Source organism: Microcebus murinus, chromosome 18 (assembly GCF_040939455.1).
Source record: "Microcebus murinus isolate Inina chromosome 18, M.murinus_Inina_mat1.0, whole genome shotgun sequence".
In the NCBI taxonomy this organism is placed as follows: domain Eukaryota; kingdom Metazoa; phylum Chordata; class Mammalia; order Primates; family Cheirogaleidae; genus Microcebus; species Microcebus murinus.
In genome coordinates, this window is record NC_134121.1 from 4705827 (window position 1) to 4733544 (window position 27718).

At 51.6% G+C, this 27718-nt stretch overlaps 2 protein-coding genes and 1 long non-coding RNA gene across 4 annotated transcripts; 2 read left to right on the forward strand and 1 right to left on the reverse strand.

The window, feature by feature from the left end:
- Positions 1-1042: 1042 nt before the first annotated feature.
- Positions 1043-4138, forward strand: MFAP4 (microfibril associated protein 4). The gene is made up of 6 exons (XM_012747972.3): positions 1043-1113; positions 1399-1477; positions 1741-1895; positions 2404-2500; positions 2575-2757; positions 3087-4138. Exons 1-6 carry the CDS (start codon positions 1108-1110, stop codon positions 3332-3334), a joined length of 768 nt encoding a protein of 255 aa, XP_012603426.1. The 5' UTR covers positions 1043-1107; the 3' UTR covers positions 3335-4138.
- Positions 4139-4251: 113 nt separating this feature from the next.
- MAPK7 (mitogen-activated protein kinase 7) lies at positions 4252-9546 on the reverse strand. Of its 2 annotated transcripts, none has more exons than XM_012747967.3 (7): positions 9167-9546; positions 8640-8876; positions 7829-7994; positions 6091-7169; positions 5348-5997; positions 4854-4987; positions 4252-4722 (listed from the first exon to the last, which is right to left on the reverse strand). In XM_012747967.3, the coding sequence occupies exons 2-7, from the start codon at positions 8869-8871 to the stop codon at positions 4569-4571; spliced, it is 2415 nt and encodes an 804-aa protein (XP_012603421.1). In that variant the 5' UTR covers positions 8872-8876; positions 9167-9546; the 3' UTR covers positions 4252-4568. The 2 variants fall into 2 exon arrangements, with proteins under 2 accessions (XP_012603421.1, XP_012603422.1); XM_012747968.3 differs by having other exon boundaries at positions 8640-8998.
- Positions 9547-9927: 381 nt separating this feature from the next.
- LOC105862005 (uncharacterized) lies at positions 9928-27309 on the forward strand. Its single transcript, XR_001149832.3, has 4 exons — positions 9928-10307; positions 10540-10588; positions 24595-24697; positions 26987-27309. It is a non-coding gene; the product is annotated as an uncharacterized LOC105862005 (long non-coding RNA).
- Positions 27310-27718: the final 409 nt, after the last annotated feature.

Sequence of the window (27718 nt, forward strand, 5' to 3'; positions counted from 1 at the left end):
ATGGGGACCTATAGCGAGTAGTCTGGAGTGGCTAGACTAGTTTATGAGTCACAGCCATAAGGGACATGGTCCTCAAAGTAGGCTGGAGCCAAACTTGAAATTCCTTTCACATCCAAGGTGAAAAATCCAGCCTCAGCTCTGAGGCAATAGGAAGCCAGGGGAGGCTTAAGCAGGGGGTGACATAATCAGGGCGGCCCTCAGGAACAACTCCTCTGGTGGGGTGCCGAGGACAGAAGGAGAGACCAGAAGCCGGGAGATTCAGACAGGGTGAGTCTCCGGGGCGGGGGCAAAGTGAGAGGTCTGGAAGAGGGAAAGAAGAGTGGAGTGAGAAAACACAAAAGAGGCCCCATACCCAGTGTGTGTGAGCCAGATGGAGGGGCCAGGGAGCTGTGGGAGAGGAGAAGGAGGAGGTCTGAGGTGGCCAGAGCAAGAGGAGCAGGGAAGGGGGGAGGCTGGAGACAGGCCCTGGCTTGAGTTGGTGCAGACAGAGCAGTTGGACGCCAGCAGCCTTGTGCTCATGGCTCAGAAATGTCCCAGGCCTGCCAGGAGACTGCCTGGCCCCTGCCGCCCCGTCCCCGCACCAGTCCCAGCCAGGCTTCCACATCAGGAGCTCTAAGGCTGCCCCCCCCAGCCTTCTGCTCCCCCAGAGTGGGCCTCCCCTCCGCAGAACCCAGGCACACCTACACCCCGTCCCCTTCAATGGCTGATGAAACACAGGCCAGGGAAGGAGGGAGAGAGAATAAACAGACATCTGCAGGGGGCCCATCAGGAAGCAGGGGCGGGCTGTGGAAGGCTGTGGAGCCAGGGGCCCACAGGTCCAGCGGGGCAGTGGTGGATGGGATCCAGGGAGCAGGCGGAGCCAGCAGGGAGTTAACATCTGCAGTGCTTTGCCCAACAGGCCTAATGAGACACAGGTGGTCCCCTGGCCCTGGCCCCATGTCCCTGCCCCATAGTGTAAGCTGATGCTGGTTGTCTGGGGAGTGGGGGGGGGGGATTCTGCAGCCACAGGGGGCGGGGCTGAGGCGGCTGGCAGCAGCCCAGCACATAACTCTGGCGGTTGCAGTCTGGGGCTGCAGACACCCAGCCACTCTCAGCTGAACTGACAGCATGAAGGTACCGGGCCCAGGGCGGGGAGACTCCTGGTATTGGGGGACTGAGCCCACTCTGTGGAGAGAGGCCCTTTGCCAGAAGGGTCTATGAAGGCACAGGGGGTTTTCTTGAAACCCTCGAACTCTAAGAGTGTTGTGCCTGTCCCAGAGTGGGGTTACTTGGGAGGCAAAAGAGGGACTAAAGGGCATGAGAGGGTTCCAGGCAGGGGGCAGTGTGTGCATGTGTGGTGCAGGCAAGTACAAGAACGGGGGTCTCTGGGGCTGCGCTGACCCTGTCTTCTGCCACCAGGCCCTCCTGGCCCTGCCGCTGCTGCTGCTTCTCTCCATTCCCCCCTGTGCCCTGCAAGTCTCCGGGATCCGGGGAGATGGTAAGCAGCCCCTCACTCACAGATACAGCCTGGCCAACAGGCTGTTCTGAGAGTCAAGGGCTGAGCCCTGGCTCTGAAGGACTCGGTTTCCTCCTTTACAAAATGGGGCAAGTGGGTGACAGGAGCTTCGTGCAGTCCCCCAACAAAGAAATCTATTTCTTGTGACAGAGTCCCCCTGCAGGGACTGAGGCAAACTCTGTGGTGCTGAGGTGTGGGTGATGCCTTAGTCCCTCTCCCCTCACTGTTCCCACACCCCACCCCAGCTCTGGAGAAGTCTTGCCTTCAGCAGCCTCTGGACTGCGATGACATCTATGCCCAGGGCTACCAGGCAGATGGCGTGTACCTCATCTACCCCTCGGGACCCAGCGTGCCCGTGCCTGTCTTCTGTGACATGACCACCGAGGGCGGGAAGTGGACGGTGAGCGGATGAGGGGACAGAAGCCAGACCTAGTTGCAGTGTCAGCTCAGTTTATTCACTTTTTAAATGGGGATAATTATACCCACAGCAGTTTCTAAGCTGCTCCCAACACTTAATTCTAAGTGCCTGAGGGAGGTTAATGCCCTCACAATAATCCTGGGAAGTAGGGACCTCTTCTAGTCAAGGAAGTGAAGCCCAGAGCAGTGAAGTAACTTGCCCCACGTCACACAGACAGGCACTTGAACTCTAGACTCTCCCTCTTAACCTGATTCCTTTCCTGCTTCTAAAGGGACTGAGAAGAGCTCCTGTGGGTGCTGGCACCATGCAGCTGCTCAGTGAGGTCCTGGTGCCAATGGGCACCTTGTTTTAGCAACCCAACCCCTCCCGTACTCAGTCCTTTAACAAACTGGCCACAGCATCACAGGACCCATGCCTGAGCTGGGCCGGGCAGGGCGAGACCCCTGCGCACTGGACCCTTGGTTGCCCAGTCCTGTCCTCTCTGCTCTAGGTTTTCCAGAAGAGATTCAATGGCTCAGTGAGTTTCTTCCGGGGCTGGAACGACTACAAGCTGGGCTTTGGCCGTGCTGATGGGGAGTACTGGCTGGGTAAGGCAGGGTCAGGTGGGCTGAGGGGTGCCCCAGGGCCAGGTCCTTCCTGACCAGCTCCACCTCCTCCTCAGGGCTGCAGAACATGCACCTCCTGACTCTGAAGCAGAAGTATGAGCTGCGAGTGGACCTCGAGGACTTTGAGAACAACACGGCCTATGCCAAATACGTCGACTTCTCCATCTCCCCCAATGCGGTCAGTGCAGAGGAGGATGGCTACACCCTCTACGTGGCAGGCTTCGAGGACGGCGGAGCAGGTATCCCTCCAGTCAGCCCTTGTCCCCTTCAGGCCCTTCCTTCAACCCCTCCTGGGCCTGGAAGGGCTACAGCTGGCTCCAAACCAGCTTGGGCCTCAGCCCTGTGGAGCAGCCACCCTGGCCCTGCTCTAGGCAACCTGTGAAGGAGCAGCTGTTTCTCTTCACAGCAGAAGCACATCTACCCAACATCTGGCTCAGGGAGGGTGCCCCATCCCACCAGGCTGCCACGTGATGTCCCTCATAGTGTCACTTGTCTTTGTCACCATTTCCCTGCCAGCTCAGGCTCAGCTCCCTGCCTCAGCAGCCCCATCCCTCCTCTTCTCTGCCAGGTGACTCCCTGTCCTATCACAGTGGCCAGAAGTTCTCCACCTTCGACCGAGACCAAGATCTCTTTGTGCAGAACTGCGCAGCCCTCTCCTCAGGAGCCTTCTGGTTCCGTAGCTGCCACTTTGCCAACCTCAATGGCTTCTACCTTGGTGGCTCCCACCTCTCCTATGCCAATGGCATCAACTGGGCCCAGTGGAAGGGCTTCTACTACTCCCTCAAGCGCACCGAGATGAAAATCCGCCGGGCATGAAGGGCTGGCCCCGTCAGGCCCTCCTCCTCCCTTGGCCACTCCAGGTCTCCATGAGTGCTCCCTCTGCGCCACCCCCTACCGCATGGCCCCTGAAAGGTTGTTTCTGCTGCTCCTTGGTCACCAGCTTCTCACAGGGGGCCCGGTGGCTCTCAGCCATGGCCGATCCCCATCACACACGGCCATCTCTATGCCAGGCCCTGCTCCCCTGCACCTGAGGCTACGCTGCTAACAGCTGCCCAGGCCTTTTCGGAGGCACAGCTGTCCCTGGCTGGGCTCCATGAGACTGAGTTGTCTCCGCCCTGTCCCAATAGCTGAGAGCCAGGAGCCACTCCCCCCAGATGCAGTGTTCCACCTTACCCAGCTTCCTACTGTGGACTCCTCTCTGGGGCCACACTAGTATTACTAGGTTGAGTGGCATAGTCTGACCAGTGCCCACAGTGATTGCCAGGCCACACCAGCACTGAGAACACCCTCTGACTGTCCTCAGACTACATTCCACCCTTGACCTCCCTCCCACCAACCTACTCCCCTGTGGTGAGCACCATGGAACCCCAGCCCCACTGCACCACCATACTCAGCTCCCCTACCTGGCCATCCCAGCCCCGCAAAGCTCAATGCAGATGGTATTCACCACCGCTATGGCACGTCACTCTGAAACAGCCACAGCCAAGGTAGGCAGGCGTGCATACTAGGTCCCCTGAACCCTCTGGGGGCTGAGGTTTGGCATGCGAGGGGCAGAGGACAATCTCTGTGGGGCTGGGAGTGGGCAGGAAGTGGAGGTCTCAATAAACCTTCAGGAACTGAGTGATTTGGCCTCATGCACACGAATGCGTTTGCTTGAACCCCAAATATGGGCATCTGTCTCCTCCTTGTTTCCCTGATGGCATCCTGTCCCCAACTCCAAATTATACCCAGAGTCAGGCACTGAAGGGAACCTTGTATTTCACAGGTCTCATTTTGATGACAAAAAGACTGTAACAATAACATTATAATAATAAAAATAAAAATATAATACTGAAAAGGATCGTCCAGAGGGAGTCAGGGTCTCCCAATCCTGTCATGGCTCTGTGGTGGCTCAGGTGGCTGCTTAAGGCTGAAAGGTGGGTCTGAGACGAACCTGCAGAATCATCCAAGCTGAGCCTCACCTGCCAGGCCCAGGGCTACAGTCCCTAGGAATACTCCCATGAGCACTGGAGCTGGGTCCGCCCTGGCAGCAAGGCACAGGCTGTGGGCCTCAGGGCTCCTGGAGGTCAGGCAGGTCAGCCAGCAGCATGGGGGAGTCCATCTGGATCTCACGCTGCAGGGATTCAATGTCTGCAGGGTTCATGCCATGGCCCTCGAGCCAGTCAGCAAGCAGGGAGGCTGAGAGTGAGGCTGAGTCCGCCTGGCTACAGGAAAAGGGGAGAGGGGAAGGGGGCACTTAGCCCAGGCCATATCCTTACCCACCCCACAGGTGCACTCCTCCTGCACCAGGAACCCCTGCCCATAGCCCCCCAGGAGCTTGGGCCAGCCACCTTACCCATCCTGTGGCCCATCAGCCACGCCCATGTCAAAAGACTGATTTAAGAATTCCTCCAGGTCAAAGCCAACACCATAGCCAGCCCCGCTGCCCTTTGGTGTGCCTGAAAACACAGGGGGCAGGGGGTCCTCCACCTGTGGGGATAAGAGCAGGTTACAATGCAGGCACCAGCAAGGACAGACTGAGATCTGCAGGGCACCCTGTCCCAATGCTGCTGACCACTCTGCCTGGATACTCGTAAGTGCTAACACCAGTCTCGGCAAGCACTGAGGGCCGGCTGGAGCCCATCTGCAAGACACTTTCCAGGCAGTGCCCTAATTTGTCTCCCAAAAACCTTCTCATCAACAATGTGCTCCTTCTATGAGCAAGGGGACAAGTTCAGACAGATGAAGCTCCATCTGTTACTCAGTTTTCAGGACGAAGAACAACTTCCTGAATCTGTTTCCCTTGGGTCCAGATCCAAGTGTCCCCACTACCTGGGACACCTCTCTCACCTGCGACTTGGACAGCTGCTGGGTCACCAGGTTGACATCAGGTGACTCTGATGTGGAAGGATGAGGCCCCCCGCCGGGTTCTGGAGGCGGTGGGCCAGATGGGAAGTAAGACAAGACTCCTGAGGCGCTGGGGTCAGGCAACCCAGGGGGTGGCACAAGAGGCTGGGGGGCCAGGAGGCTGGTGGAGGTGGCAGTCTGGAGTGGAGTAGGGACAGAGATGGGCCCTGGAGGGCCAGTGGCATGGGATGCAGGGCCAGGGGGTGGGCAGGCAGGCTGGGGTGCAGGGCCAGAGATGGAGTCTGTAGGTTGCGGTGGGGGGCCAGTGGGCTGGGCTACAGGGCCAGGTGGAGGACTGGTGGGCTGGGCTGGGGGTGGTGTTGGGGCAGGGGCAGGGGGCTGGGCCATTCGAGTCCAGCGCTCCAACAGGCTGCGGTCATTGTCACTAAGCACCAGTCCGGCCAGGGGATCAGTGGAGGGGCCCCCAGAGGCCCCGGCCCCCCGCTCCTTGCGCTCCCGCTCCTGCCGCCGCTTCTCCCGCTCCTTGGCTCGCTCTTGCCGACGCCGACGCTTCTCCTCCCGTTCCCGCTGGCGCTCCTGGGCTGTCACAGGCTTTCTAGGCTCAGGAGCCTCCAGGGGTGCACTGGGGCCATCTGCAGGGAAGTTGGGTGGGGGGAAGTTAAGAGCCTACAGCCTTGTCCAAGTCCAAGCCCCCTCTGTGCCCTCCCTACGTGTCCACAAGGCACCTCTCAGCCGGCTTCTTAAGGACTTGAGCAGGGCCGCTTTGAGGGCTGCCTTGGTGTTGTCTGAGATGGCACCCTCTCTCTTTGGTGGGGCCGGTTCACTGGCTGGTGGGGGTGGCTGCAGGGTCAGATCAATGGTGTCAGGTGCAGGGCCAGGGCATGGTGGTGGGGCTGGTGGGGGTGACTCCATGGCACAGTCCCCACTGGGAGCCCAAGGACTGGGCATCTCAACATCTGGACAGCCAGGCTCACTAGCCACAGGCTGCAGGGAAGGCTGGAAGCGGATCTGTTGGCGGATACCCTCGCGCCGTGCATGGAAGTCTTCAATCTCGGCCACGATGGCCTCCTTAATACGCTCCCGGGTGAGGGCTTCCCGGTCAAAGGCAAAGTCAAAGGGCGGGGCACAGTCAGGTTCATCATCAGGATCATGGTACTTGGCCAGGAAGGGGTGGCGAAGGGCAGCAGCTGCTGAGATGCGGGCGCTGGGCTCGAAACGCAGCATGCGGCCCAGCAGTGAGAGGGCCTGGCGGTCGGCATCTGGGTACACTGTCTCCCAGGGCACAGGCTGGCGTGGTGGCAAGCTCTGGATATAGGCCCGCACTCTCTCAGCCCCCACAGCCTGAATCACAGCTGGTGACGGGGTACCCAGCACCATCATGATAAGCTGTAGTTGGTGCACATAGTTTTTCCCTGGGAAGAGCTGACGCCGGGCCAGCATCTCACCGAAGATGCACCCCACGGACCAGAGGTCGATAGCCTGCGTGTACTCATGAAGGGAGAGCATGAGCTCAGGGGCACGGTACCAGCGTGTGGCCACATACTCAGTCATGAAGTACTGGTGCTCGGCAGGTGAGGTACACAGGCCACGGGCCATACCAAAGTCACCAATCTTGAGCTCACAGTTCTCATTCACCAGTAGGTTGGAGGGCTTGAGGTCACGGTGGATGACCTGAGCCGAGTGCATATACTTAAGGCCCCGCAGCAACTGGTACAGGAAATAGCGCACATGCTCCAGTGTGAGTGGCTGTGAGGAGTGGATGATCTGGTGCAGGTCACTCTCCATCAGGTCCAGGACCACATAGCTGGAAGGGGGCAGTGGGGAAGACAGGCGTGGGCTAGCCCAGCCAACTCTAGAAACAAGCCCCATCCTCACCAGACCCTCCCAACTCAAGACAGGTAATGGCTTTACCAGGGACCCTGTAGGGGCTGACAGCATGGTTTGGAGGAAGAGCACCAGGTTCCAGATTCTCTATGACTTTTCCATGAACTTGGTTAAATCACTTTTCTCTCCAAATCTAGTTTCCCCATCAGGTAAAAGATGGGGTTGGACTATACCAGGGCTGGCCAATAGGTTTCATTTGGAGGCTATCTCCATTGTTTGGTAGTGGATACTTGAAGTACTATGATCAAAATTGTAAAAGCTTGTTCACTGTCTGTAGAACAGTGTTCTATGATCGATTAGTGATGTCTGCTATGAAAGTAGGAGGATGCAATGGTAGCATGAATGTCCCACATTTGACATCCTATATACTAAGATTCTATAAAATTGTAAAATCATCTGTACTCTTCTTGAAGAATAACAATTGTCCCTGCCAACACCCTAAAGGAGCACTGGTCCTAGTAGGAATCTTCCCAGCCTGCCTCGCATTAGATTCAGTTGCCTTTCCACAACTTCAGCAATATGGTCCCAGTCTTCAGAAAATGTCCCAGCTCTGCCTCCCTCTCCCATCCCACTTCTTACACAGATTTGAATTCACCATAGGGCACAGTGGGTCTCAGGATGTCCTTGATGGCAATGATGTTGTCATGCTTGAAGTGTTTGAGGATCTTTAGCTCCCTGAGGGTCCGCTTGGCATTAGTCACCACGTCAAAAGCATTAGGGATCTTCTTGATGGCCACCTGCTGGCCTGAGGAGCAGAGAAAAGGCAGATATCACAGGTACCTTGGAGTAGCCCCTTTCGACACCTCCTTTCTAGAATGCAAATAACAAAAGCTACCACATACTGGTTACCTATTATGTGTCAAGCCCTGTGCTAAGCCCTTTACATATGTTACCAAATTTTACCTTCACAACTACCCCATGAGGCAGGTACCAATAGCTCAAAGTTAAAAATGAGGAAACCTGGCTCAGTAACTTGTTGGAGGTTGTACAGCTGGTCAGTGGCAGAGTCTAGACTCTAATGCCTGTGCTCATTCTTCCTCCCTACACTCTCTCCATCTCAGATGTCACCCATTTCACCACATATTCCATGTGCCAGTTTCTGGCTCCAGAACCCATTTCTCTTTTAGACACCAAGGACAGATTCTTTACTCTGCTGTAAAGAGGGCTATCATTTTTCTAAGGAGGAAGTAGGCTGATGGGATGGCAAAACCACCAGGCCAGAGTTTCAGAGATCCGTGCCTAACAGGAGCCTGGCACGCAGAGGGCACCTAGTCAGTATTTGTTGAATGGAGCAGGAATTCACACCCAGCTTAACTTCCTGGCTGGCTGGGACAGGGCAGGTTTCCCTCTCCCTCTGGGAACCAGGCGGCCGATGATACGGGGAGCTCACCGGTGAGGCGGCGGCGAGCGGAGGACACCACCCCGTAGGCCCCGTTGCCTATGGTCTCAATGATCTCGTACTCGTCACCCACGTCAAAGGTCACATCGAAGGAGCGAGCTTTAAGCAGGGCCAAGTTCTTGGCTGCTACAGAGGCAGCGGTGTGGGCGGCTTCTGTCTTCACCGGCCCGGGGGGCTCCCCAGACCCGTCCTCGCCGTCTTCCTCCTTCAGGGGCTCGGCCATGCTGTCTGCGTGGAGACGCCGATGAGGAGGGAAGGGGGGAGGGAGGACCCCCGTGGGCCTCAGTGTCCCCCCTTTGGGCTGGGGAGCAGGACCAGGGAATTTCCAAGTTCCCTAAACTGACGGACGCCTGGCAGGGGCGAAAGAGAGAGGCTGGCACGAAGCAGACACGCTACACCGGGAGTCACAGCGGGAGTCGGGAGCCCAGGTCGGGGTCGAGGAGGGGGAGGGGAGGCGAGGCGCGGTTCAGGAAGAAAGGGAGTGGCGGGGCGCTCGGGTTTCCCGGGGCCACACTCACCGAATGGCGCCTCACCCCCACGCCTCTTACGGGTTTGGAGGTCCCGAGGTTCGCCGGCCTCCAGCCCCCAAAGGAGGCGGTCTCCAAGGGTCGCTCGCTGACTTGCTCGAGAGACACCGCCACCTCCTCAGCGTCTTGCGCTGCCCTGCCCGTCCCCGCCGCCCCGCCTCCCAAGACCACGTTCCCTCCACCCTCTGGCCAATCGCTGAGCTACTCTGCGTAGGTTCCCACCCCTTCTACTTGCTGTACCCAATCCGAGCTCACCAGCCGAGGAAGCCACGCCTTGCGCGCGCCGCTGTCCAGCTCTCTGGAGGGAGCCGCCCAGAGGGTGCAGTGCACTTAGCAGGGGTGTGCTCCCGCCCGGCGCCCTCTCCTGACGCATGCGCGCTGGCAGCCGCGGGCGCCGAGCGAACGAAAGGCAACGCCCTTGCATGTACGCGCGCGCGCGTCCCATCCTTCGACTGGACTTCCTCCGACCAATCGCAGCTTATCCGGCGAGCCTGGGGAATAGCCAGGCACTCGGGAGCGGCTCAGATCCCTACGACTGTTACCTTGGTGACCGGCTCTCGATATCCCACTCCTTTGGGCCTGTCTTCCCTTATCAGTCCTCACCGCCCAGGGTATTATGACCCCCGTTTTCTCGGTCCTGGGAGCTCTGGGAACGTACCATCTCCGGTAGCGTGTGACCTGTCAAGTCCAACCACAGAAATTCCGGTCCTCCGGAATTCTAGAGCGTCCAGCCTAAAGCCGCCACTGACTTCCGGTGGGCTGTGCTCTCCACACAGCTTCCGCCCAACCTGGACCTCGGTTCGCGGTTTCTGGCCGCCTGGCACGTTTTCTCTGCGCGTTTCTGTGTCCAGCGGCTGTCGCGCTTTGGGCTGCAGTGAAGTTAAGGCAGGCAGCGGACTGGGCCGCCCAGCCTCTGCCCCTCCGCGGAGCCTGCTGGTCGGCAGAGCCTTCACTGGGACCCAGGTGCCCCGACCCACCCAGAACTCCAGAACTCAATAGCCCGTTCATTCGTTCCTTCATGTAACAAACAGTTATCGAGCACCGTCCCTCTGAGGCTTAGTGCCGAGGAGGCAAAGGTGGCCATGGTGGGCACTGTGAGCTGGGAGGAAAGGTTTTCAGCAGGGAGCTCGAGGTAGGGCTGAAAGGAAGAAGTGATTTGGGGGTTGGGACAACAAAGATGTCTGGGGTTTCTACGAATTAAGATGAGAAAGAAGGGCCCTGCCGCTGAGCAGAAGTGTGGAGGCTGAGAAATGGAGGGACACAGGTTCTTCTTAGCCTTGAGTAATGACCTGTTAATGGAAGAGGGGGAGTTCAGGATGGACCCCAATAGAGCCTGAGTGCCAGATTGACTGTTTATTCCTTAGGTTGCAAACTAATGGTGCGAGGTTGGATCCAGACCAGAAATGAATTTTGGTAAGCCTACACTCTTGTATATCCTTCACTGTTCCATTTTTGTTTTTTACTTTTTACTAAGCCATAGGTACAGAAAGTTCTATGTATCATAAGTGTACAGCTCAGTAAATTTTCACAGAGTACACCTGTGTATAGCATTTAGCTAAACTTAAAAAACCCAGAGTATTGCCAGCACCCGAGAAGCCCCTTCTCTTTTCTATCTAGTGCTAACAGTTTTTGTTAACTCTTTCGATACCTTTTTTTACACTGAATTTTAGGAGGCTTATCAGGATTCGTACGTTAAAATAGAAAAGTAGATACTGCATTTTTTAAAATATCAACATCAGGAAAAATGTATTTAGGAGTATAAGGTAAGCCCCAGGGCAAATACATACCTAATATTTAGACATGTAACAACCATATGGGCCTACTGAGTTAAGGTTGAACTATAAATTTGTTTCTCATTTTCCTGACAGCATAACAAAAAGCCAAATTATCTTACATAATTTCCATTGAGCATTAATAAAGGAACCATACTCATGAAAGGAGACATTTTCTGTCTCTGAGGTCTGAAGATATTTCTCTGATGGCCTTCCTTTCGGTAATAAAGTAGACAGTCTACCCTAACTCTGAAATATGTGCAATGCAGGCTTCTCCAGTGTACCTCAGTGGAAGCAGAGGACATACAAAGGCAGGACGTGTTAAACATCTTTTTCAGGGAACCAACTGCACAGCTGTCTGATGGTCTTGTCTGGTAAAATGTAAAATATTAGAATAGACTAATAAATTGTGTATCCTTTAAATATTTCTCCATAACTATTCCATCTAGGTTGGGTATATAAGTTGCAGACAGTTGAACATTCCCAGTAAAACTCCCTGATTCCCATTTACTTTTCAACCCATTAGGAGTTACTTTGCTTTTACCCCCACTAGGCCCTGACTGTCCTGGAAAAGTCATGAGTTATCTAATTATAGTCAAATCCAGTGGACGTTCTTCAGTGTTAGTGCTTTTCTTACTTAGCTCTCTGTTGCATATGACATAATTGACCATTTCTTCAAGAAAAATTATTGAATAAGTCACACATTCATATGGTTCAAAAAGGATTTAAGTGAACAATTTTGGTCTCTTCTTCAGGTGGCTGCTAGAAAAAGGCAATACAAATATATAAACAAATACTCTTCCCCTTTCATGTACAAAAGGTGGTATATTATATACACCTTTGTGAAGATCATTTCATATCAATGACTAGAGAGGTCTCTTGCTCTTTTTTTTTTTTAAATAACAGGTTTTTTTAGATATAATTCACATACTGTAAAACTATTCTTTTATAGTGTACAATGTAGTGTTTTCTGGTATGTTCACAGAGTTGGGCAACCATCACCACTACCTAATTTTGGAACATTTTCATCACTTGGAAAAGAAGCCCATTAGCAGTCACTCATTCCTCCTCCCCTCAGCCCCTGGCAACCACCGACTACTTTCTGTCTCTGCATGTGCTTATTCTAGACATTCCATATAAATGGAATCATGCAATATGTAGTCTTTTGTGTCTGGCTTATTTCACTTAGCATAACGTCCTCAAGGTTCATGCACGGTGTAGTATGTACCAGCACTTCATTTCTTTTTTATGTCTGAATATATTCCATTGTTTGGATATACCAATTTTATTTATCCATTCATCAGTTGATGGACATTTGTGTTGTTTCTACTCTTGACTATTATGAATAATGCTGTTGTGAACACTTATATACAAATTTCATTTCTCTTGGGTATATACCTAGGAGTAGGACTGCTGGGTCACATACAGTCTCATCAGCAATTCCTCCACATCTTCACCAACACTTGTTATTTTCCTTTTTTTTCCCCTTAATTATAGCCATACTAGGGGGCGTGAAATGGTATGGCATTGTGGTTTTGCTTTGCATTTCCCCATAATGGCTAAGGATGTTGAACATCTGTTCATGTGTTTGTTGGTCATTTGTCATCTTTGAGGAAGAAGATGAATGGCCAGTTGGAATAGACTGTTCAATGTCTAGTCAAATCCTTTGTCCATTTTTAATTGGGTTATTTGCCTTTTTATTATTAAGTTGTAAGAGTTCTTTGTATATTCTGGATGTAAGTCCCTTATCGGATACATGAGTTAGAAGTATTTCCAGTTTTTGGTTGTCTTTTCACTTTCTTCATAATGTCCTCTGTTGTACAAAAGTTTTTAGTTTTGATGAAGTCCAATTTTTTCTTTTATCATTTGTGCTATTGATATCATATCCAAGAAACCACCTCATTCTTTTTTACAGCTGCATAATATTCCTTTACAAATATATCTATTTAATCAAGACCCTGTAGATAGACATTTAGATTAGTTCAAATGTTTTGGTATTGCAAACAATACTGCAATACATTTTCTTGAACACATCATTTTGCGCACTGCAAATATGTCTGCAGGAAGACTACCCAGAAGTGGGAGTGCCAAGTTAAAAAGTATTGCTCTTATAATTTTAGTAGCTAATGTTCAAATTTCTGTCCTTAGAGACTGGACCAGTTTGACACCCACCAGCAATATGATAGAATGACTCACATGGTACTTTTTAAAAGCTTGGAATTATTTGCCTGTTAAAATGGGGAGATATAAGAATCCTGATTTCTGCTTTCTTTTGGAAAATCACAATCTCTGTCAATGTCAGACCTGCATGTTCACATAGCAGTCACCAGTCACGGGCTATAACCCCACCATTGGAAGGGCATGGGCTCTTCAGTTCACCACAGCCCCCACCACTCCCTGATGGCCTCTCTTACACAGGCTGAGGGTCAGATGCCACTTATTGTACTTTCACCTCTATTTTCTATCTTACTAAGAGCAAGAAAACAAAAGAGGCAGAGAGGATGTGTTTCAAAGAGAGAGAGAGACCAAGTATATATAGCTCTTCATGGGAATAAAGACTGTCACATATGTTATCTACAAATAATTCTTGGCTCATGTTTCCTGCCTGGCTGTTATGGGCATTTGAGTTCAAGGTACCTGGGTTTGGCCTCTACTGAAAGCCTCTGGGGATTTTTGAGTAGAGAAATGCCCTTCAGAGCTGCCTTCCTGAAAGATACTTCTGGCAGACAACATGGAGGGTATACTTGAGGGCAGAGCATGGTTCAATTAAGAAGTATGTGAAGGAGCTAAATGCAGGAGGTATGATGGTGTTGGTTTCTGGTAGACAATAGAGATGTCACCAAGATAGGGACCCAGGAAGAGGAACAGGTTGAAGGGTACTGCTAAGAGATGAGCTCAATGGTAGATGCTTTGAGGCTCTTTTAAGCATCTGTGATGTAATTCCCATCTCTGATCCAAGCGTTAGACACTTTCCTGAGCCCCAGAACCTTACCGTCATTCAGGTCCGCCATCATGGCAGTAGGGCATCCCTTTTTGTCAGTAGTCCTAGCGTGGGTTCCAAGGTGGCTTCCCATTGGACAGGCTCAGCCAAGGGGAAGGGAGTATCCCGAGTGGCCAGACCTGTGTCACCTGTCCACCTCTGAAAGTGGGGAGGGAACTCCAACCCAACCAAACTCTTCGGGCTATGCAGATGAGGGCCACTTGCCCAAAGGAAACTTGAGCTTTCAGGAAGGTGAGATGGACTCTGGGTCAGTAGAAATAATAGATGTACCCTACCCACCTGCACACCCTTCTGCTACTATAGCAGGTATAGTCACAAACTTTGAGGAGCACAGGTGGACTCTCCATTCCAGAAAGCTGCTCTACTGATGTCACAGCCTCTCCTCCAATCCCAAAGCTCCCCAAGTTTTAACAAGACATGCTTTAATATCAGAAACTCCTGGGTCTGAATCCTGCTCCATCACACTGAGACCAGGGCATTTGTTACTGTCTGTGCTGTGTGCTGGGGTCATAGCCATGAACACGCAGTCCCAGCCCTCTGGTGAGGGAGACCTGGGACAGGCACCAGATGGGGTGTTTGGGCACTGGGCAGCTAGGAGAGGCCCCTTTGCCCAGCCCAGGAGGTCGCGAAGAGTTTCTGGAATTGTCATTTAAATCCGGACCTAGAGGACAAGCATGTGCCAGGCAAGTGAAGGAGGGTTCTAAGCAAAGAGAACAGCATGGGCAAAGGGCAGGGCTGATGCAGGCACCAGAGTGTGGCACATCTAAGGGCAGAAAGAAACCCACTGGGAGGCGCGGGAGGGAGGGGGTCACACAAAGACCTTGGCCGGAGAGGTAGGCAGGGGCCAAGGCCATGGGGCTCAGAAGGACTAACAGCTTTGGCCTCAGTTTATTCATCTGTGAAGTGAGGATGTTCAGACCTACCTGGGTGGGTGGTTTTATGGACTCAAGAAATTATATCCACAGGCACGGGGCCTGGCCATTCACAGGCACGGAAGCAGCTGCATTGTTAACGCTGCCTCCCACTCCTCCCAGCCCCTGTGGTGTCTGAGCAGCTGCTTCAGTGTGTAAACAATGCTATCTTCACCTTTCTCCTTTGAGGGGGGTCCAAGGGATGCATCATTGTCCCCAGTTACAGGTGACAAAATGGACTCACTGGAGAGGAAGAAGCAGGGGTGGGGTACTGGCAGGGCCCCCTGTACCCAGTTCCCATTCTGTCTGTCTCTCACACACACAGGCTCCCTGACAGTCACCTGTAATGAGTAATGTGCTTCAGTCACACAGGAGTAGCTGGGGCATACAGGGGAAGCCTGAGGTGCCACGCCACTGCCCACACTCACATCTGCAGAGGCTGGCCAGCCCCGCCAAGGGCAGGCAGTCATCAGACTGCAGGACACCACCCCACTCCTGCTCCACCCTCCTCCACGGGCGCTCCTGCTCCTGGTGCCATCTACCATACAGAGTGGTCTTTGGACATTGAGGACAGAATGTCCCTGTCTCAAGAAAGGAAGCCAGTTTAATGGATGAATCTGCAAAAGATGCTGCCTGTTCTCAATGGGAGTATTTCAGGTACCAGTGGACAGGTTAGGGAGGAGATTTGGGGACCAAGAACTCCATGAGCCTTTAGAACTCACCCTAGAGGCAAGGGCTGGATTGTAATCCTGCCAGCTGGTGACATTAGGCAGCCCTCAGCCTGTCTGAGACTCATCTCCCCTGTGAATAATGAGAGTGGTGTTTTGTTTCCTAGGCAGGAAGGAGTCTCCCAGAGCTGGAAATGGAGAGTTGGTCAAATCATAGCTGGTTCCAGGCCCCTCTACACACAGGTGTTTGCATAAGCGCACACAGGGACAGTACACAACTACCGGGACATGCACAGACTCACACACGCTCCTACCTGGGTGCTCCTGCTTTTCCTGTCTTTGCCTCAGCACACGGGCCAGGGGCAGCTGCTGGGGACCTAGCACCAAATCTGTGGAGTTTGATGGGGCGGGCTGCGTTATTTTCTCGGGCAGACTTGACCATAGGACTTGGAGGAGCCTGGTCTTGCCACTCACCCCTGCCTTGGCTCAGCCCACACCAGTATTGGCATGCAGCCCTCCCCGCAGGAAAGGGACTATCCCTGAGGCCAGCCTGGATGAGTGTGGTTTTGATGGAGAGGGAAGGGCAGAAAGCCACATCCAGGAAGTGGCTGTCCGTGGTTTTCCAGAGGCCTGGGTGGGTGGGCTGACCTCATAGCCAGATGGCTTTCTACACTGCTTGGGGCCTCACCCCTGCTTCCCCCATTTGGCACAGCCAGCCCAACCCCGGGTCTGGGAGGGGAGTCAGCCCTGTCTGTCACAGTGCCTGGAGCTCCATTGACGCTGCAGTCCTGTGGCACCGACAGAACCCGGCGGCTGAGCAAACACGGAGGCCGACGTTGCCCATCCTGGAACAATTCCCTGAGGCCCGCCCCTGCTCCACAGAAAGATCCCAAGTCTGTGAGGGAGCCATACAATCAAGGTCATTGGAGATGTTAGCCACATGGCCACATGTGTCCCTCCTGGTCCTCCGCCCTGCTCTGGCTCAGCCCACGGCCCTCTCCTTGGCTGCCCACTCTGAGCTCCAGATCCAACACCCAGCTGTCCCCAGATGGCTCCCTGTGGACGCCCCTAGAACACACTCTGCACAGCAGCCAGAGTGATCTCTCAAAAAACAAATCAAGGCGGGGCGTGGTGGCTCACTTTGGGAAGCGAGGCGAGAGGACCGTTTGAGCTCAGGAGTTCGAAGCTGCAGGGAGCTATGATCACACCACCGTACTCCAGCCTGGGTGACAGAGACCTGTCTTTTAAAAAACATCAGATCATGTCCTGGCAATAGCTTCCCCATCCCGTGGAATAAAACCCATCACTGCGGCCTGCAAGGCCCTGCCCATGGAAAATGAAAGGGAGACGGAGGAGGTGGCACCAGCGAAGGGACCAGGTTCGTCCTTGTCTGGGGTGTGGTGGCAGCTCCAGCTTGTCTGGTTTCCTGTGAGATCATCCCTTTCACTCATCTGCCGTCTGCTCCCTACACCCAGTTTCCTCTCAGTTCTGCAGGAAAGGCCGTAGGAAATGGCGGCGGGGTGTGTGCGGGCTGGCTCAGCGGGCGGCCGTGGCAGGCGGGCAGCCGTGGCCGGGCGGGCGGAGATCCCGCTCTGAACGTCACAGGAGCCGTGGCTGCGGAGTCTCCCTCCCGAGCATGGGTGGCGCAATCTGGCGGCAAACCCTCCGGAGGCAACGTGAACCCCACCTTCTCCCACTTGGCACCCGAGTGTAGGGTTGCCAGAGAGAACACGGGATGCCCGGTTAAATCTGGATTTAGATAAACAGCGGACCGTCCCTTAGTTAGGCATGTCCGAGTGCTGCGTCCTGTGTTGTTACTTGCTGAGTGTGGCAGCCCTACCTGGACAACCTCACCTGCCTCCTCTTTGGCCTCCGGCTCCCCCAGCACCTATGTCCTCCCCAGCCCACTTCACATCCTCCTCGGCTGGAAACCTGCTGCCCTGAGGCGCCAGGCAGTGCGGCCGCAAGCTCTCTGACCTCGTCTCCTTCCCCAGCAGTGTGCTGGGAACATGGCTCTCTGAAAAAAATACAATAAAATATAAAAACATAGGAGTCCTGACTGGAGTGTTGGTGAATTTCCATGGTGTCAATATTTCCTCCGTGGCTGACTTCAAGCTACCAGCACGACATCACCGAAGTCCAGCCTGGAGGAGGCACGCAGTTGTCTCCTGGGAGCAGGTGCCAGTCTGCCCCCGTCTGCCCGCCCCAGGGCCTTCGCACTTACTGCTCTCTGCCTGGGAGTGCTCACGCTGATCCTTGCGGGGCCCCACCCTTCATTTCTTTCTGACTGCGCTCCAATGTCTCCTCCTCAGAGAGGCCTTCCTTGTCCATCTACGGTAACCCTACATGCCCCCACCTCTCTCTAGCTCTCTACCTGATTCATTTTCTTCCCTTTATAGCACTTCTCACTGCCTCAATTCTGAACATCTGTTTACTTGTTTGTCTCCCCCACCAGAAAGCCAGTGGCATGAGGCAGGGGCTGTGTCTGTCTTGTTTTCAACTTTATCTCAAGCACCTGGCACACAGGAGGCACTCCTTAAATACTCACGGAGTGGACAGTAACTCCAGGCTCAGTGCACTTGGCCCTAGTGACCTTGCTGCTCATTTTTCTTGTTTGGTTGGAACAATGCAACATGCCTACGGAAGGGTCTCATCTAAGGCGTTCATCCTTCCTAGCCCTCTGCCCAGAGGCCACTCCCTCAACAAGAGCCAGCCAGACAAAGGCACGGGTTCTAGTCCAGTCCATTCTGCCCTGTTTGCACAACCTTGGTGAGGCCCTGTCTATTTCTGAGCCTCATGGTTTTGTGTCCTGTGAAGGAGTTACTAACATTCACTCCTGGACAAGTGTAGGACGGTGAATGGGCGGGAAAGCACTTTGCAATCTCTGCAGCCCCTAAAATGTAGCAGGAGGGGTCCTGTCCACTCCACTACTCCTCAGAGGGGGAAAGTGGAGCTTTAGAAACAAGTATCCTAGAACTTAATGATTATAACCTGCTACATATAATGAAAAAACATAACTCGTGGTTCTGTTTATTCTGCAACAGCACAAAAAAAATCACAAATTTTCATCAGGTACAACAGAAAATTGGGGCCACTTGAGATTCTCCTTGACCATCATATGGGTATGGAAACATTTGAGTGGCTTTGCCTCATCTGGGACATTTTTCTTAAAAAATCATGCTTCTGGTGTCCCATTTTCCAGCCTGGGTGACTTCAGCCCATTTAAAAATTATGTCATACTAAATTCTCCCTGTTCTCAGCAGTGACTCCTCCCAGGAAGCCTCTCTCACCATCTTCTGGCCCCTGTCTCCCTTCACCATCTGTCCAGGACCATGGAGAACAGCCAGCAGGTGCCACCTCGCCCACAGGCGAGGCAGGCCATGCCTACACCATGCATAGCATGACTCAAAAACGAGCCACATAGGAATTTTCTTTAACCTACATAGTATCATCTAAGAATTCACCCAACATGACAAAATTAGATCTCAGGAAACATGGAGATTTCCTAGCTATCTTTTAAGAATTGGAAGTTCAGACAACTGTGGGCCCAAATGCCTACAAACAGGGCTGGGATTCTGCTTGTATGTGGCAGTACGGCCCGTTAGCAGGCAACCATGTGGATTGGTTGGGCACATGCTTTCATCGATTAGGCATCTGACTGAATTGGTTGGTGCCCATGCCATCAATATTTTAAATACTACTCCATCCTCAACAATTACCTGGAACTAAGCACGTTCCATTATTCCCTTGATTATTTCCATGCCTGAATTGTTGTGTGTTTTCTGTCTTCCTTTCTTTCCCTTCTCTTTTATTTCCTCCCTTCTTTCTTTTCTTTTCTCTCTTTCTCTTTCATTTTTTTTTTTTGAGGCAGAGTTTTGCTCTATTGCCCAGACTGGAGTGTGATGGCATCGTGACAGCTCACTGCAACCTCCAACTCCTAGCTCAAGTGATCCTCCGGCCTCAGCCTTACAAGCATGTACCACCATGACCAGCTAATTTAAAAAATTGTTTTTTGTAGAGACAGGGTCTTGCTATATTGCCCAGGCTGGCCTAGAACACCTGGTCTCAAACAGTGCTCCTGCCTCAGCCTCCCAAAGTGCTGGGGTGGCAGCTGTGAGCCACTGTACTCAGTCAGTTGTGATTTCCTAGAGCAGAGAAATACCTCTGGTAGCCATGTCTTTCAACTAAGGCAGAAAATGGAAGCTAGATGTGGAGATCTGCATTTTAAAATCAGCAGGGGCAAGCATGGGTCTCCATGCAAGTGAAGAGCCAGTGAGCTTAGCACTCATTCTAGTCACCTGTTCCCTTGCCACCCTAACCTGGAGCCTGGAATGACAAACGCTCAAGTTCTTGGCTCCCTTGCAGCTGGCGGTGGCTGAGTTCCTCAGTCCCAGCTGATGGGCTGTGTATGGAAGTCCCCATCCAACCAGTGGTGGCACAAGATGTGGGGAGTCCCCTTGGCTGCTGGCCCGTCTTCTGCCTGGAACACAGTCACTATGCCTGGAGCGGAATCGGCCACCTTGCAGTTACAAGGACAAAACCACAAGCTAGGGAACTGGAGTGGGAAAATAGAAGAAACCAGGTCCTCAATGGCCTGCTTGATGTTGGAGACTAATGATCCTTATGTATTTCAGCATAATTGGGCTTTCTGTCACATGTGGCTGAGTACAAGCCTAACTGCCACATGTACTCGCTATATGAACTCCTGGCATGCTCCACTCATCTGCCGGCTTTGGCTGATGTTGAGTTTGCATTCATTGAATTAATGGTGAATGATTTTTAAAGATCAACAGGGTAACAGTATTTTTCAGCATGTGGCCAGCAATTCAACTTGTCTGTTGACAAGCTGACAAACGAGCTGAACTCCAGTCACAGCATCATCGTCACTGGCATTCACTGCGCCCTGCCAGGCAGGGCCTCCGACCCCGGCTCTCGCAGAAGCCCAGTCTCAGGCAGGTTAAGCCATCAGCCCAAGATCAAACCGATAGTGAGGGGCAGAGTCTGGATTAGAACCTGGGCCTCTCTGACTCACTTTACAGGTCCTGCTGGTTAACTCCTAGAAGAAGCTGCTCTGGGCATTTCCTCCCTTGAACTTCAAGGGTAAGGTGGGGCATGCCCAGCCTCTGAGTCAGGGTTTGGAGAGGCCGGAGGTTCCCCCAGCCCTTTAAATTACTAAATGAGAGAATGAGCTAGTCCAGGCAACCACCTCCTCTTGCTAATGTTTTCTTTTCTTTTCTCTTTTCTTTTCTTTTCTTTTCTTTTCTTTTCTTTTCTTTTCTTTTCTTTTCTTTTCTTTTCTTTTCTTCTCTTCTCTTCTCTTCTCTTTCTTTTCTTTTCTTTTCTTTTCTTTTCTTTTCTTTCTTTCTTCTTTCTTTCTTTCTTTCTTTCTTTCTTTCTTTCTTTCTTTCTTTCTTTCTTTCTTTCTTTCTTTCTTTCCTCTCTCTCTCTCTCTCTCTCTCTCTCTGTCTCTCTCTCTCTTTTTCTTTCTTTTGAGACAGGGTGTCCCCTAGGCTCAAGTGCAGTGGCATGAGCATAGCTCACTGCAACTTCATACTCCTGGACTCAAGAGATCCTCCTGCCTCAGCCTCTCACTAGAGGTGTGTGCCACCACGCCCAGCTAATTTTTCTATTTTTTGTAGAGACAGGATCTTGCTCTTGCTCAGGCTGGTTTTGAATTCCTGGCCTCAAGCAATCCTCCTGCCTTGGTCTCTCAGAGTGCTGGGATTACAGACATAAGCCACCGTGCCTGGCTGCTAATGAAGACTTTGAGGCCCAGAGTAAGGCAATGACCAGCCCAGGTTCACACTGCAATCTGGGGACAGGCTGAAGATGGAAACTGGGGTCCCTGCATCCCATCTTACGCTCTGCCCCAGACCCACACCTGGTTATTCTGTTGTGCTGCTGGAGGCTGGGGTCCCTGACTGCTCTCTTCCCACCTCTAGGCCCTCCCTCTGGCTGGAACGTGAGGGCCTAGCTGGGGCCTCAGGCTCCCCAGAGTGTACCCCAAAGAACTCTACTCACTCTTTCACTCATGCGGTCACTGGACAAGCATTTAGTGAGTGACCCCAATGCACCCACCCTCCACTGGGTGCTCAGGGAGTTCTGAGTCCAGTTGGGGAGACTGAGTCAGACCACTAGTGTATTAGGGCTATGACCAATTGTCAGAAGGAACCAGAAAAAGCCCCTGTACCAACTTAGGGGTCAGGAAAAAGGCATCCTGGAGGAGTGGGCATGTATCTGGCTCTTGAAGTTCAATAGGAAGCTTTCAGGCAGAAAGGATGGGAAAGACATTCCAGGCATGAAGGAACAGCACGTGGAAAGACAAGGTGGTAAACAGAAGGCCACTGAACTATGCACTTAAAAGACAGTTGCTTTGGCCAGGCATGGTGGCTCACACCTGAAATCCTAGCACTTTGGGAGGCCGAGGCAAGAGGATCGCATGAGGACAGGAAGTTCAAGACCAGCCTGAGCAAGAGAGAGACCCCGTCTGTACCAAAAAAAGAAAATTGCCGGGCATGGTGGTGTCCAACTGTAGTCCCAGCTACTTGGGAGGCTGAGGCAGGAGAATCTCTTGAGTTCAGGAGTTTGAAGTTGCTGTGAGCTATAAGGACGCCACTATATTCTAGCCTAGGTGACAGAGTGAGACTGTGTCTCAAAAAAAAAAAAAAAAGGTTGCTTTCAGCTTATGTGAATTTCCCCTCAATAAAAAATAAATATAACATGTAGTCAAGAGGGTGGTATGCAGGCGTTTGGCTGTGAGGCTAAGGCGCAGAGCGAGGTGGGGCCGTCAGGGACGGGCCACAGGGGCGTTGACTTGGCGTGGTCTGTGAAGTTCGGTCGGGTGCCCAGCCTGCGCCAGGCATTTAAAGCAACAGACATCACAAGCACAGCCCCTCCACTGAAGAGCCGAGAGGCAGAGCCTAACGAGAAGACCTGCAAGGCCTTCGAGAGGAACGGTTTGGGGACTTGGAGTCACAAGAACCTTGGTTCAAATCCCAGCTCTGCATCCAACTTGCTGTGGTCTTGGGAAGTCACTTCCTTTCTCTGAGCCTCAAGTCCCCATCCGTAAAAGGGCGCTGGGAGCACTGGTCTCACGGAGTCACTTCAAGGATCCCTGAACAGTGGGCGCTCAGAGCTCCGTGGGGTAGGAGAGGTGGGTGGTGGTGGGATCGCTCCTGCTGCTGCCGGCCCCAGCGGGAGGGGAGCCCCTCACCTGAGACAGGAGGCAGAGCAGGCTCCGGGAGTCCCCTGCCCCAGCAACCAGGGTCTGTAGAGCCCAAGAGCGCCGAGGTCTGTAGGCAGAACACCTGTCCCCAGGGCCACCTCCCTGAGTCTGGGCTCGGCCCTGCCACGGCAGCCTCCTCTTCTGTAGGCAGTTCCCCTTTGCCGATGACAGGAGCCTCATGTGGTGGGGGGAGGGGACATTGGAGAGGCTAAATTTCCTAGGCCGACAGGGAGGAGCCAGACACCGCTGGGGCTGAGGCCCACTCTACCAGTGTCGCCACAGCTGCTGTAGCTGGAGCCCGGGAGGAGAGAGGAAGGGGGCTCTTGCAAGAGGGCTGCCCTTCCCTGGAGGCCAAAGGTGCGGTTCTCTTAAAACCGGCAACCCAGTCCCGAGTTTGAGCACATAACATAACATAACATTCCTGCAAGCTGCACCCTCCCCGAGGACGGGCAAGCGCTGGAGTCCAGGAATAAACCCAGAGTCATAACCCCGCCGGAAGCCACTGCTCTTACTTACAATCACGCACAGTGTCCTCACCTGGTGACCTCCCGCACCTCTAGCCCAGCCCAGGACTGCCTGTGGGTGACCCCTCCGCTACTCCAGAGCCCCCAGCGCGAGGCCTGCTCCAGGCCTGGGACCAGGAACCTGGGTCCAGGACAGAGAAGGTGACAGGCAACAGGGGTCTCTAACCTGCAGGGAGGAGCTCCATGCTGATCAGGCAGGGCCTCTGAAGCTCCTGAGGATGGACTCTGATTCCCAGCGTGGGGCAGAAGGAGGCCCAGCTCCCCTTCTGGAGAGGAAAGCAAGCCGAGCTGGACAGCCACCTATAATGAGCTTCTGGGTAGGACAGGGGGAGCAGATTGTGGGGTCATGGGCAAAGAAGTTCAAGGAAGACTTCATGAAGGTGGGCTTTGAAGGCTGAATAGGAGTTCTCTAGGTGGATAAGGTAGGGATGATATGCTAGGTAGAGGGAACAGCATGTGCAAACCTGGAGGCATGAGCACCCCAAGAACTGTAGTAATAAGAATAGCTGCAAATGTGTGGGGCTACAGCATGCTCCACATACATGACATAGACTGTCCCATTTAATCCTCCCAACAGCCCTCTGGGTGTGATGAGGAGACTGAGATGCTGAGAGGTTAGCGCCCAACTGCTCTGTCTGCCCGAGACCCTCATCCCCGCAGCGGAGTTGGCACCAGCTCGAGTCTGTGGAAGCTGCCTGTCCCATTCCCCAAACATCTCCTGAGAGTGCCTTGGGGACCAGGCCTCGCGCTGGGGGCTCTGGAGAGGCGGAGGGGTCACCCACAGGCAGGCCTGGGCTGGGCTAGAGGTGCGGGAGGTCACCACGTGAGGACACTGTGCGTGATTGTAAGTAAGAGCAGTGGCTTCCGGCGGGGTTATGACTCTGGGTTTATTCCTGGACTCCAGCGCTTGCCCGTCCTCGGGGAGGGTGCAGCTTGCAGGAATGTTACGTTCACGCAGGGAGCTGTGTGCGCACATTGAGCGCTAATCGCTTAGCTCCGAGCTGGGGAATCTGGTTGGAGGAGAGCCCTGGGTGGGTAACCTTGGCATTTGTTACCAGTTTCCTTATCTCTGAAATGCATGGAGATCCACTGAGATTATGGATGTCAGAAGGGCTTTGTAAACTGTGTAAAATGTGCTAAATATTCATTTATTTAGCAATATATCTGAAGAACCTTAGTGCTCAAGCACTGGTAGGTAGAATCCCATCTACCATTTAAGATGTTGTAAGTACTTTGCTAAACACTTAGCGTACATAATCTCATTTAATACTCACAACAATTCTAAGAGGTTCATACTGTTACCATCACTGTTTTACAGATGAAGGTTATCAGGCTTAAAAAATAAGCCTGTCAGATTTAAAGCCAGATCCATCTTTCCAGAACCTTTCCCAGGTTTTTGACTTATGTGCTGCACAATTTAGGTAAGTGTACAGCTGAGGGTAGCATAGAAATGCTGTGATAACAAATCTGATTTTTTGGGGCAATTTCTCTCTTTTCTGTAATTTCCTTGATTAGATTTCACTATCATTTCAAAGTGTTTTTCCCCCCCTCCAAAATTGAGCAATGGGTTGAAGGTGTATAAATTGGAAAATGCTATCATGGATGTAGTGGATGTTTGATTGTAGATTTTAGTAGAGAAATTGATGACATAGCAAATTAGAATTAAAGACTGAGTAAACAGTAGTCAGCTTCCACTTCCTATAGATGACCAATTCCAGAGTTTTGTTTAACTGCAGCAGATTATTTTACTGCTTAAAACTCTTCAGAGGTAAGCCACTATGTTGTTTAAGTGTGATAAAGAGATGTGAATTATAAAAAAAAGAATTTGGAGAAAATAAATAAATCAGCTCTGCCATTTCTCCTTTATGAACTCACACATATCGGGTAGTTTTAGAGCAATGTTTTACCTCAGCCATGATTTTCTGAGTCTGAGCCAAGAACACCAACTGTCATGTTGCCTCCGTTGCTGTACACATTTCTCCTTATAGGCAAGGGTAATTTTAAGTGATGTCAAAAACAACCCTCTTCAATCTCAGAAGGGGAATAGAGTAAGTGTAGGGGATGTTTTTTTTTTTTTTTTAAGCCTCATGCACCAGGGTTTTTCTAAGCCTGGTATTGAATTGATTTGATATCAAGAGCAAACTACATGAGAACGTAATCTTTAAATCATTCAATAAAGTTTCACAAAAGATTCTGATACAAATATGTGCTTATTAAGACCTGAGGGGTATCACCTTACTATTGGACAACTGTGTATTTTTAACAGTATGTGAGGGCATTCCTGTGTTAAGTAAAATTTCAGTAAAAGATCACCACATGAACACTGTGTGCTGCAGCCTCACAGGGGCTATGCAGCCAAGAAATATATCATCTGTCCTCTTGAACATTGAGAGCAGAATTTTATCAATTTCCTCCTGAAATAAAGAGAGTTTGCACAGGGGTCACTAGGCTGGGGCAGAGCCAGGACCATGTTGAGGATATGCAGTTAGTATGAAGATGACCACTCCCTAACACCTAGACTCTGGGACTATGTTGTGTGACATGATAAAGAAGTACAGATGGCATTGAGGTTAATAAGCTGCTGACTTAAGATAGAGAGACTATCCCACATCACTAGGGAAGGCCCCATGCAATACAAGAGTACTTAAATGTGGAAGATGGAGGAAGGAGAAAAATATCAGAATGATATGCTATGAGATCAACTCATTAGAACATTTTTTCAAAATTTTTTTGGTGATTATTTCCTCATTAGCATAGAATTTGATTAAGTTCAGTTCTACAAACACCCATGATTTATTTTTATATGCACATAATTATCCTGGGTTGTGAAAATTAAATGAAGTACTGCAGGGGGTAAAAAATATGCTTTCTAAAGAGTGCCAGGTACAATGGGAATATAGATGATAATTAAATAATGTGACACCATGCGGGTGTAATTGTGGATGTGTTGGTGTTTTACAGGTCTGTTCTGACTACATTTTTAACAGTTGACATGACAGATTTAATCAAGATAAAGGATAAAATTAAAATGTTTTTTTGATAATTTTGACTATTAAAGAAATAACACTGATTATGCCTATTGCTTTTTTTCAGGTATATAAAATATGGTTCCTGTGTCCCATGCAGACAATCACATGACCATTAAAAAATGCCCTTTATTTCCAAGCTGGAGTTGGACTCACAGCCAGCACCTTTCTACCTTCCTTCCATACCGTCACACTCCTTCTGGATCACAGGGCTAGGCTCAGGGACCTCGTCACCTGCCACTTGGCTTATTCACGTCATTTTCCTTCCCATGATGGTGCTCTTGGTGTCTCCAGCTCTCTCTGAGTCACTCAAGTTTAAGACTGACTCCAAGTGTCAGGCATTCTTCTGCCTGAACAGGTGAGCAGGGGCGTCTGCCTCCGTGCCACCTGCCTCTGAGCAGGCTCCCGCCCTCACGCCAGCCCGCTCCTGGGTGGCCAGGTTTACAATCCACAAATCATATTATCCGTGTTCTTTTCTTCCTATGGTTCCTCAGTTTGTCTTTGAGTAGTAACCTGATTTTCTCCACCTGGTTTCTTCCAATGTGACCCAGACCAATGTGCTAACTATTAGAAGACTGTCGGACTTTCTCCATAGAAAGTCTCACTGCTCGCCTTTCTCCATAAGCTACGTTGTCTGAAGCCTGTCTTCAAGGCTGCCTCTACTTACCCACGTCTTCTCTGTAGGAATGATGCTGCTCTCAAGCACACACGTGGTGACTCCACTGAGACGCGTCAGGCGTGGTCCAAGCGCTTTCACAGCACCAGCCTCTCCCCAGGATCCTCTCCGGAGAAAGGGCCCCCCCGTCCTGCTGCCGCTGAGTGGCTTTGTGCTCACGTGCTGGGTGGACTCGAGCCTCTCGTTCTCCTCACCCCCGTGAGGAAACAGGACCCAGTCACCGGGGGTCCAGACGCTGTGGGCAGTGCCTGTGCCACCGTCAGCGCTTTGTTGCTGACCAGTTCTGACAAAAAGATAACCAATACTCTGCAAAATATGCAACAGAAATGCCATAGAATTTAAGAAAATTAATAATAAAAATAATCTTCTGAATAATACATTTTTTCATCAGTTAAATTATGTGTTACCAGATAATTTGATATTTGATTTAATTAAATTGTGTGGAATTGCACTTTTATTCTATCTAAATACTTTTGAAACTGATGCAGCCAATGACCTGGTAATTTATTTAGTTCAGTTTTAGTCTGGTATTTCTATAAGTTTCTTATCTCTAATTTTTTTTTGTTTTGTTTTAAAGATATACATTGTAACCAAACTTATCTCTAATTTTGATTCCCTTAAACTTCATATAAAACAACTTTTCTATTCTCTTGGGGTGTATACTCCAGAAACTCCTATTGGCAATAAAATCTCCCTGATTTTTGTACTTTTGAAAGGAATTTACTTTACTCTTGGTCATT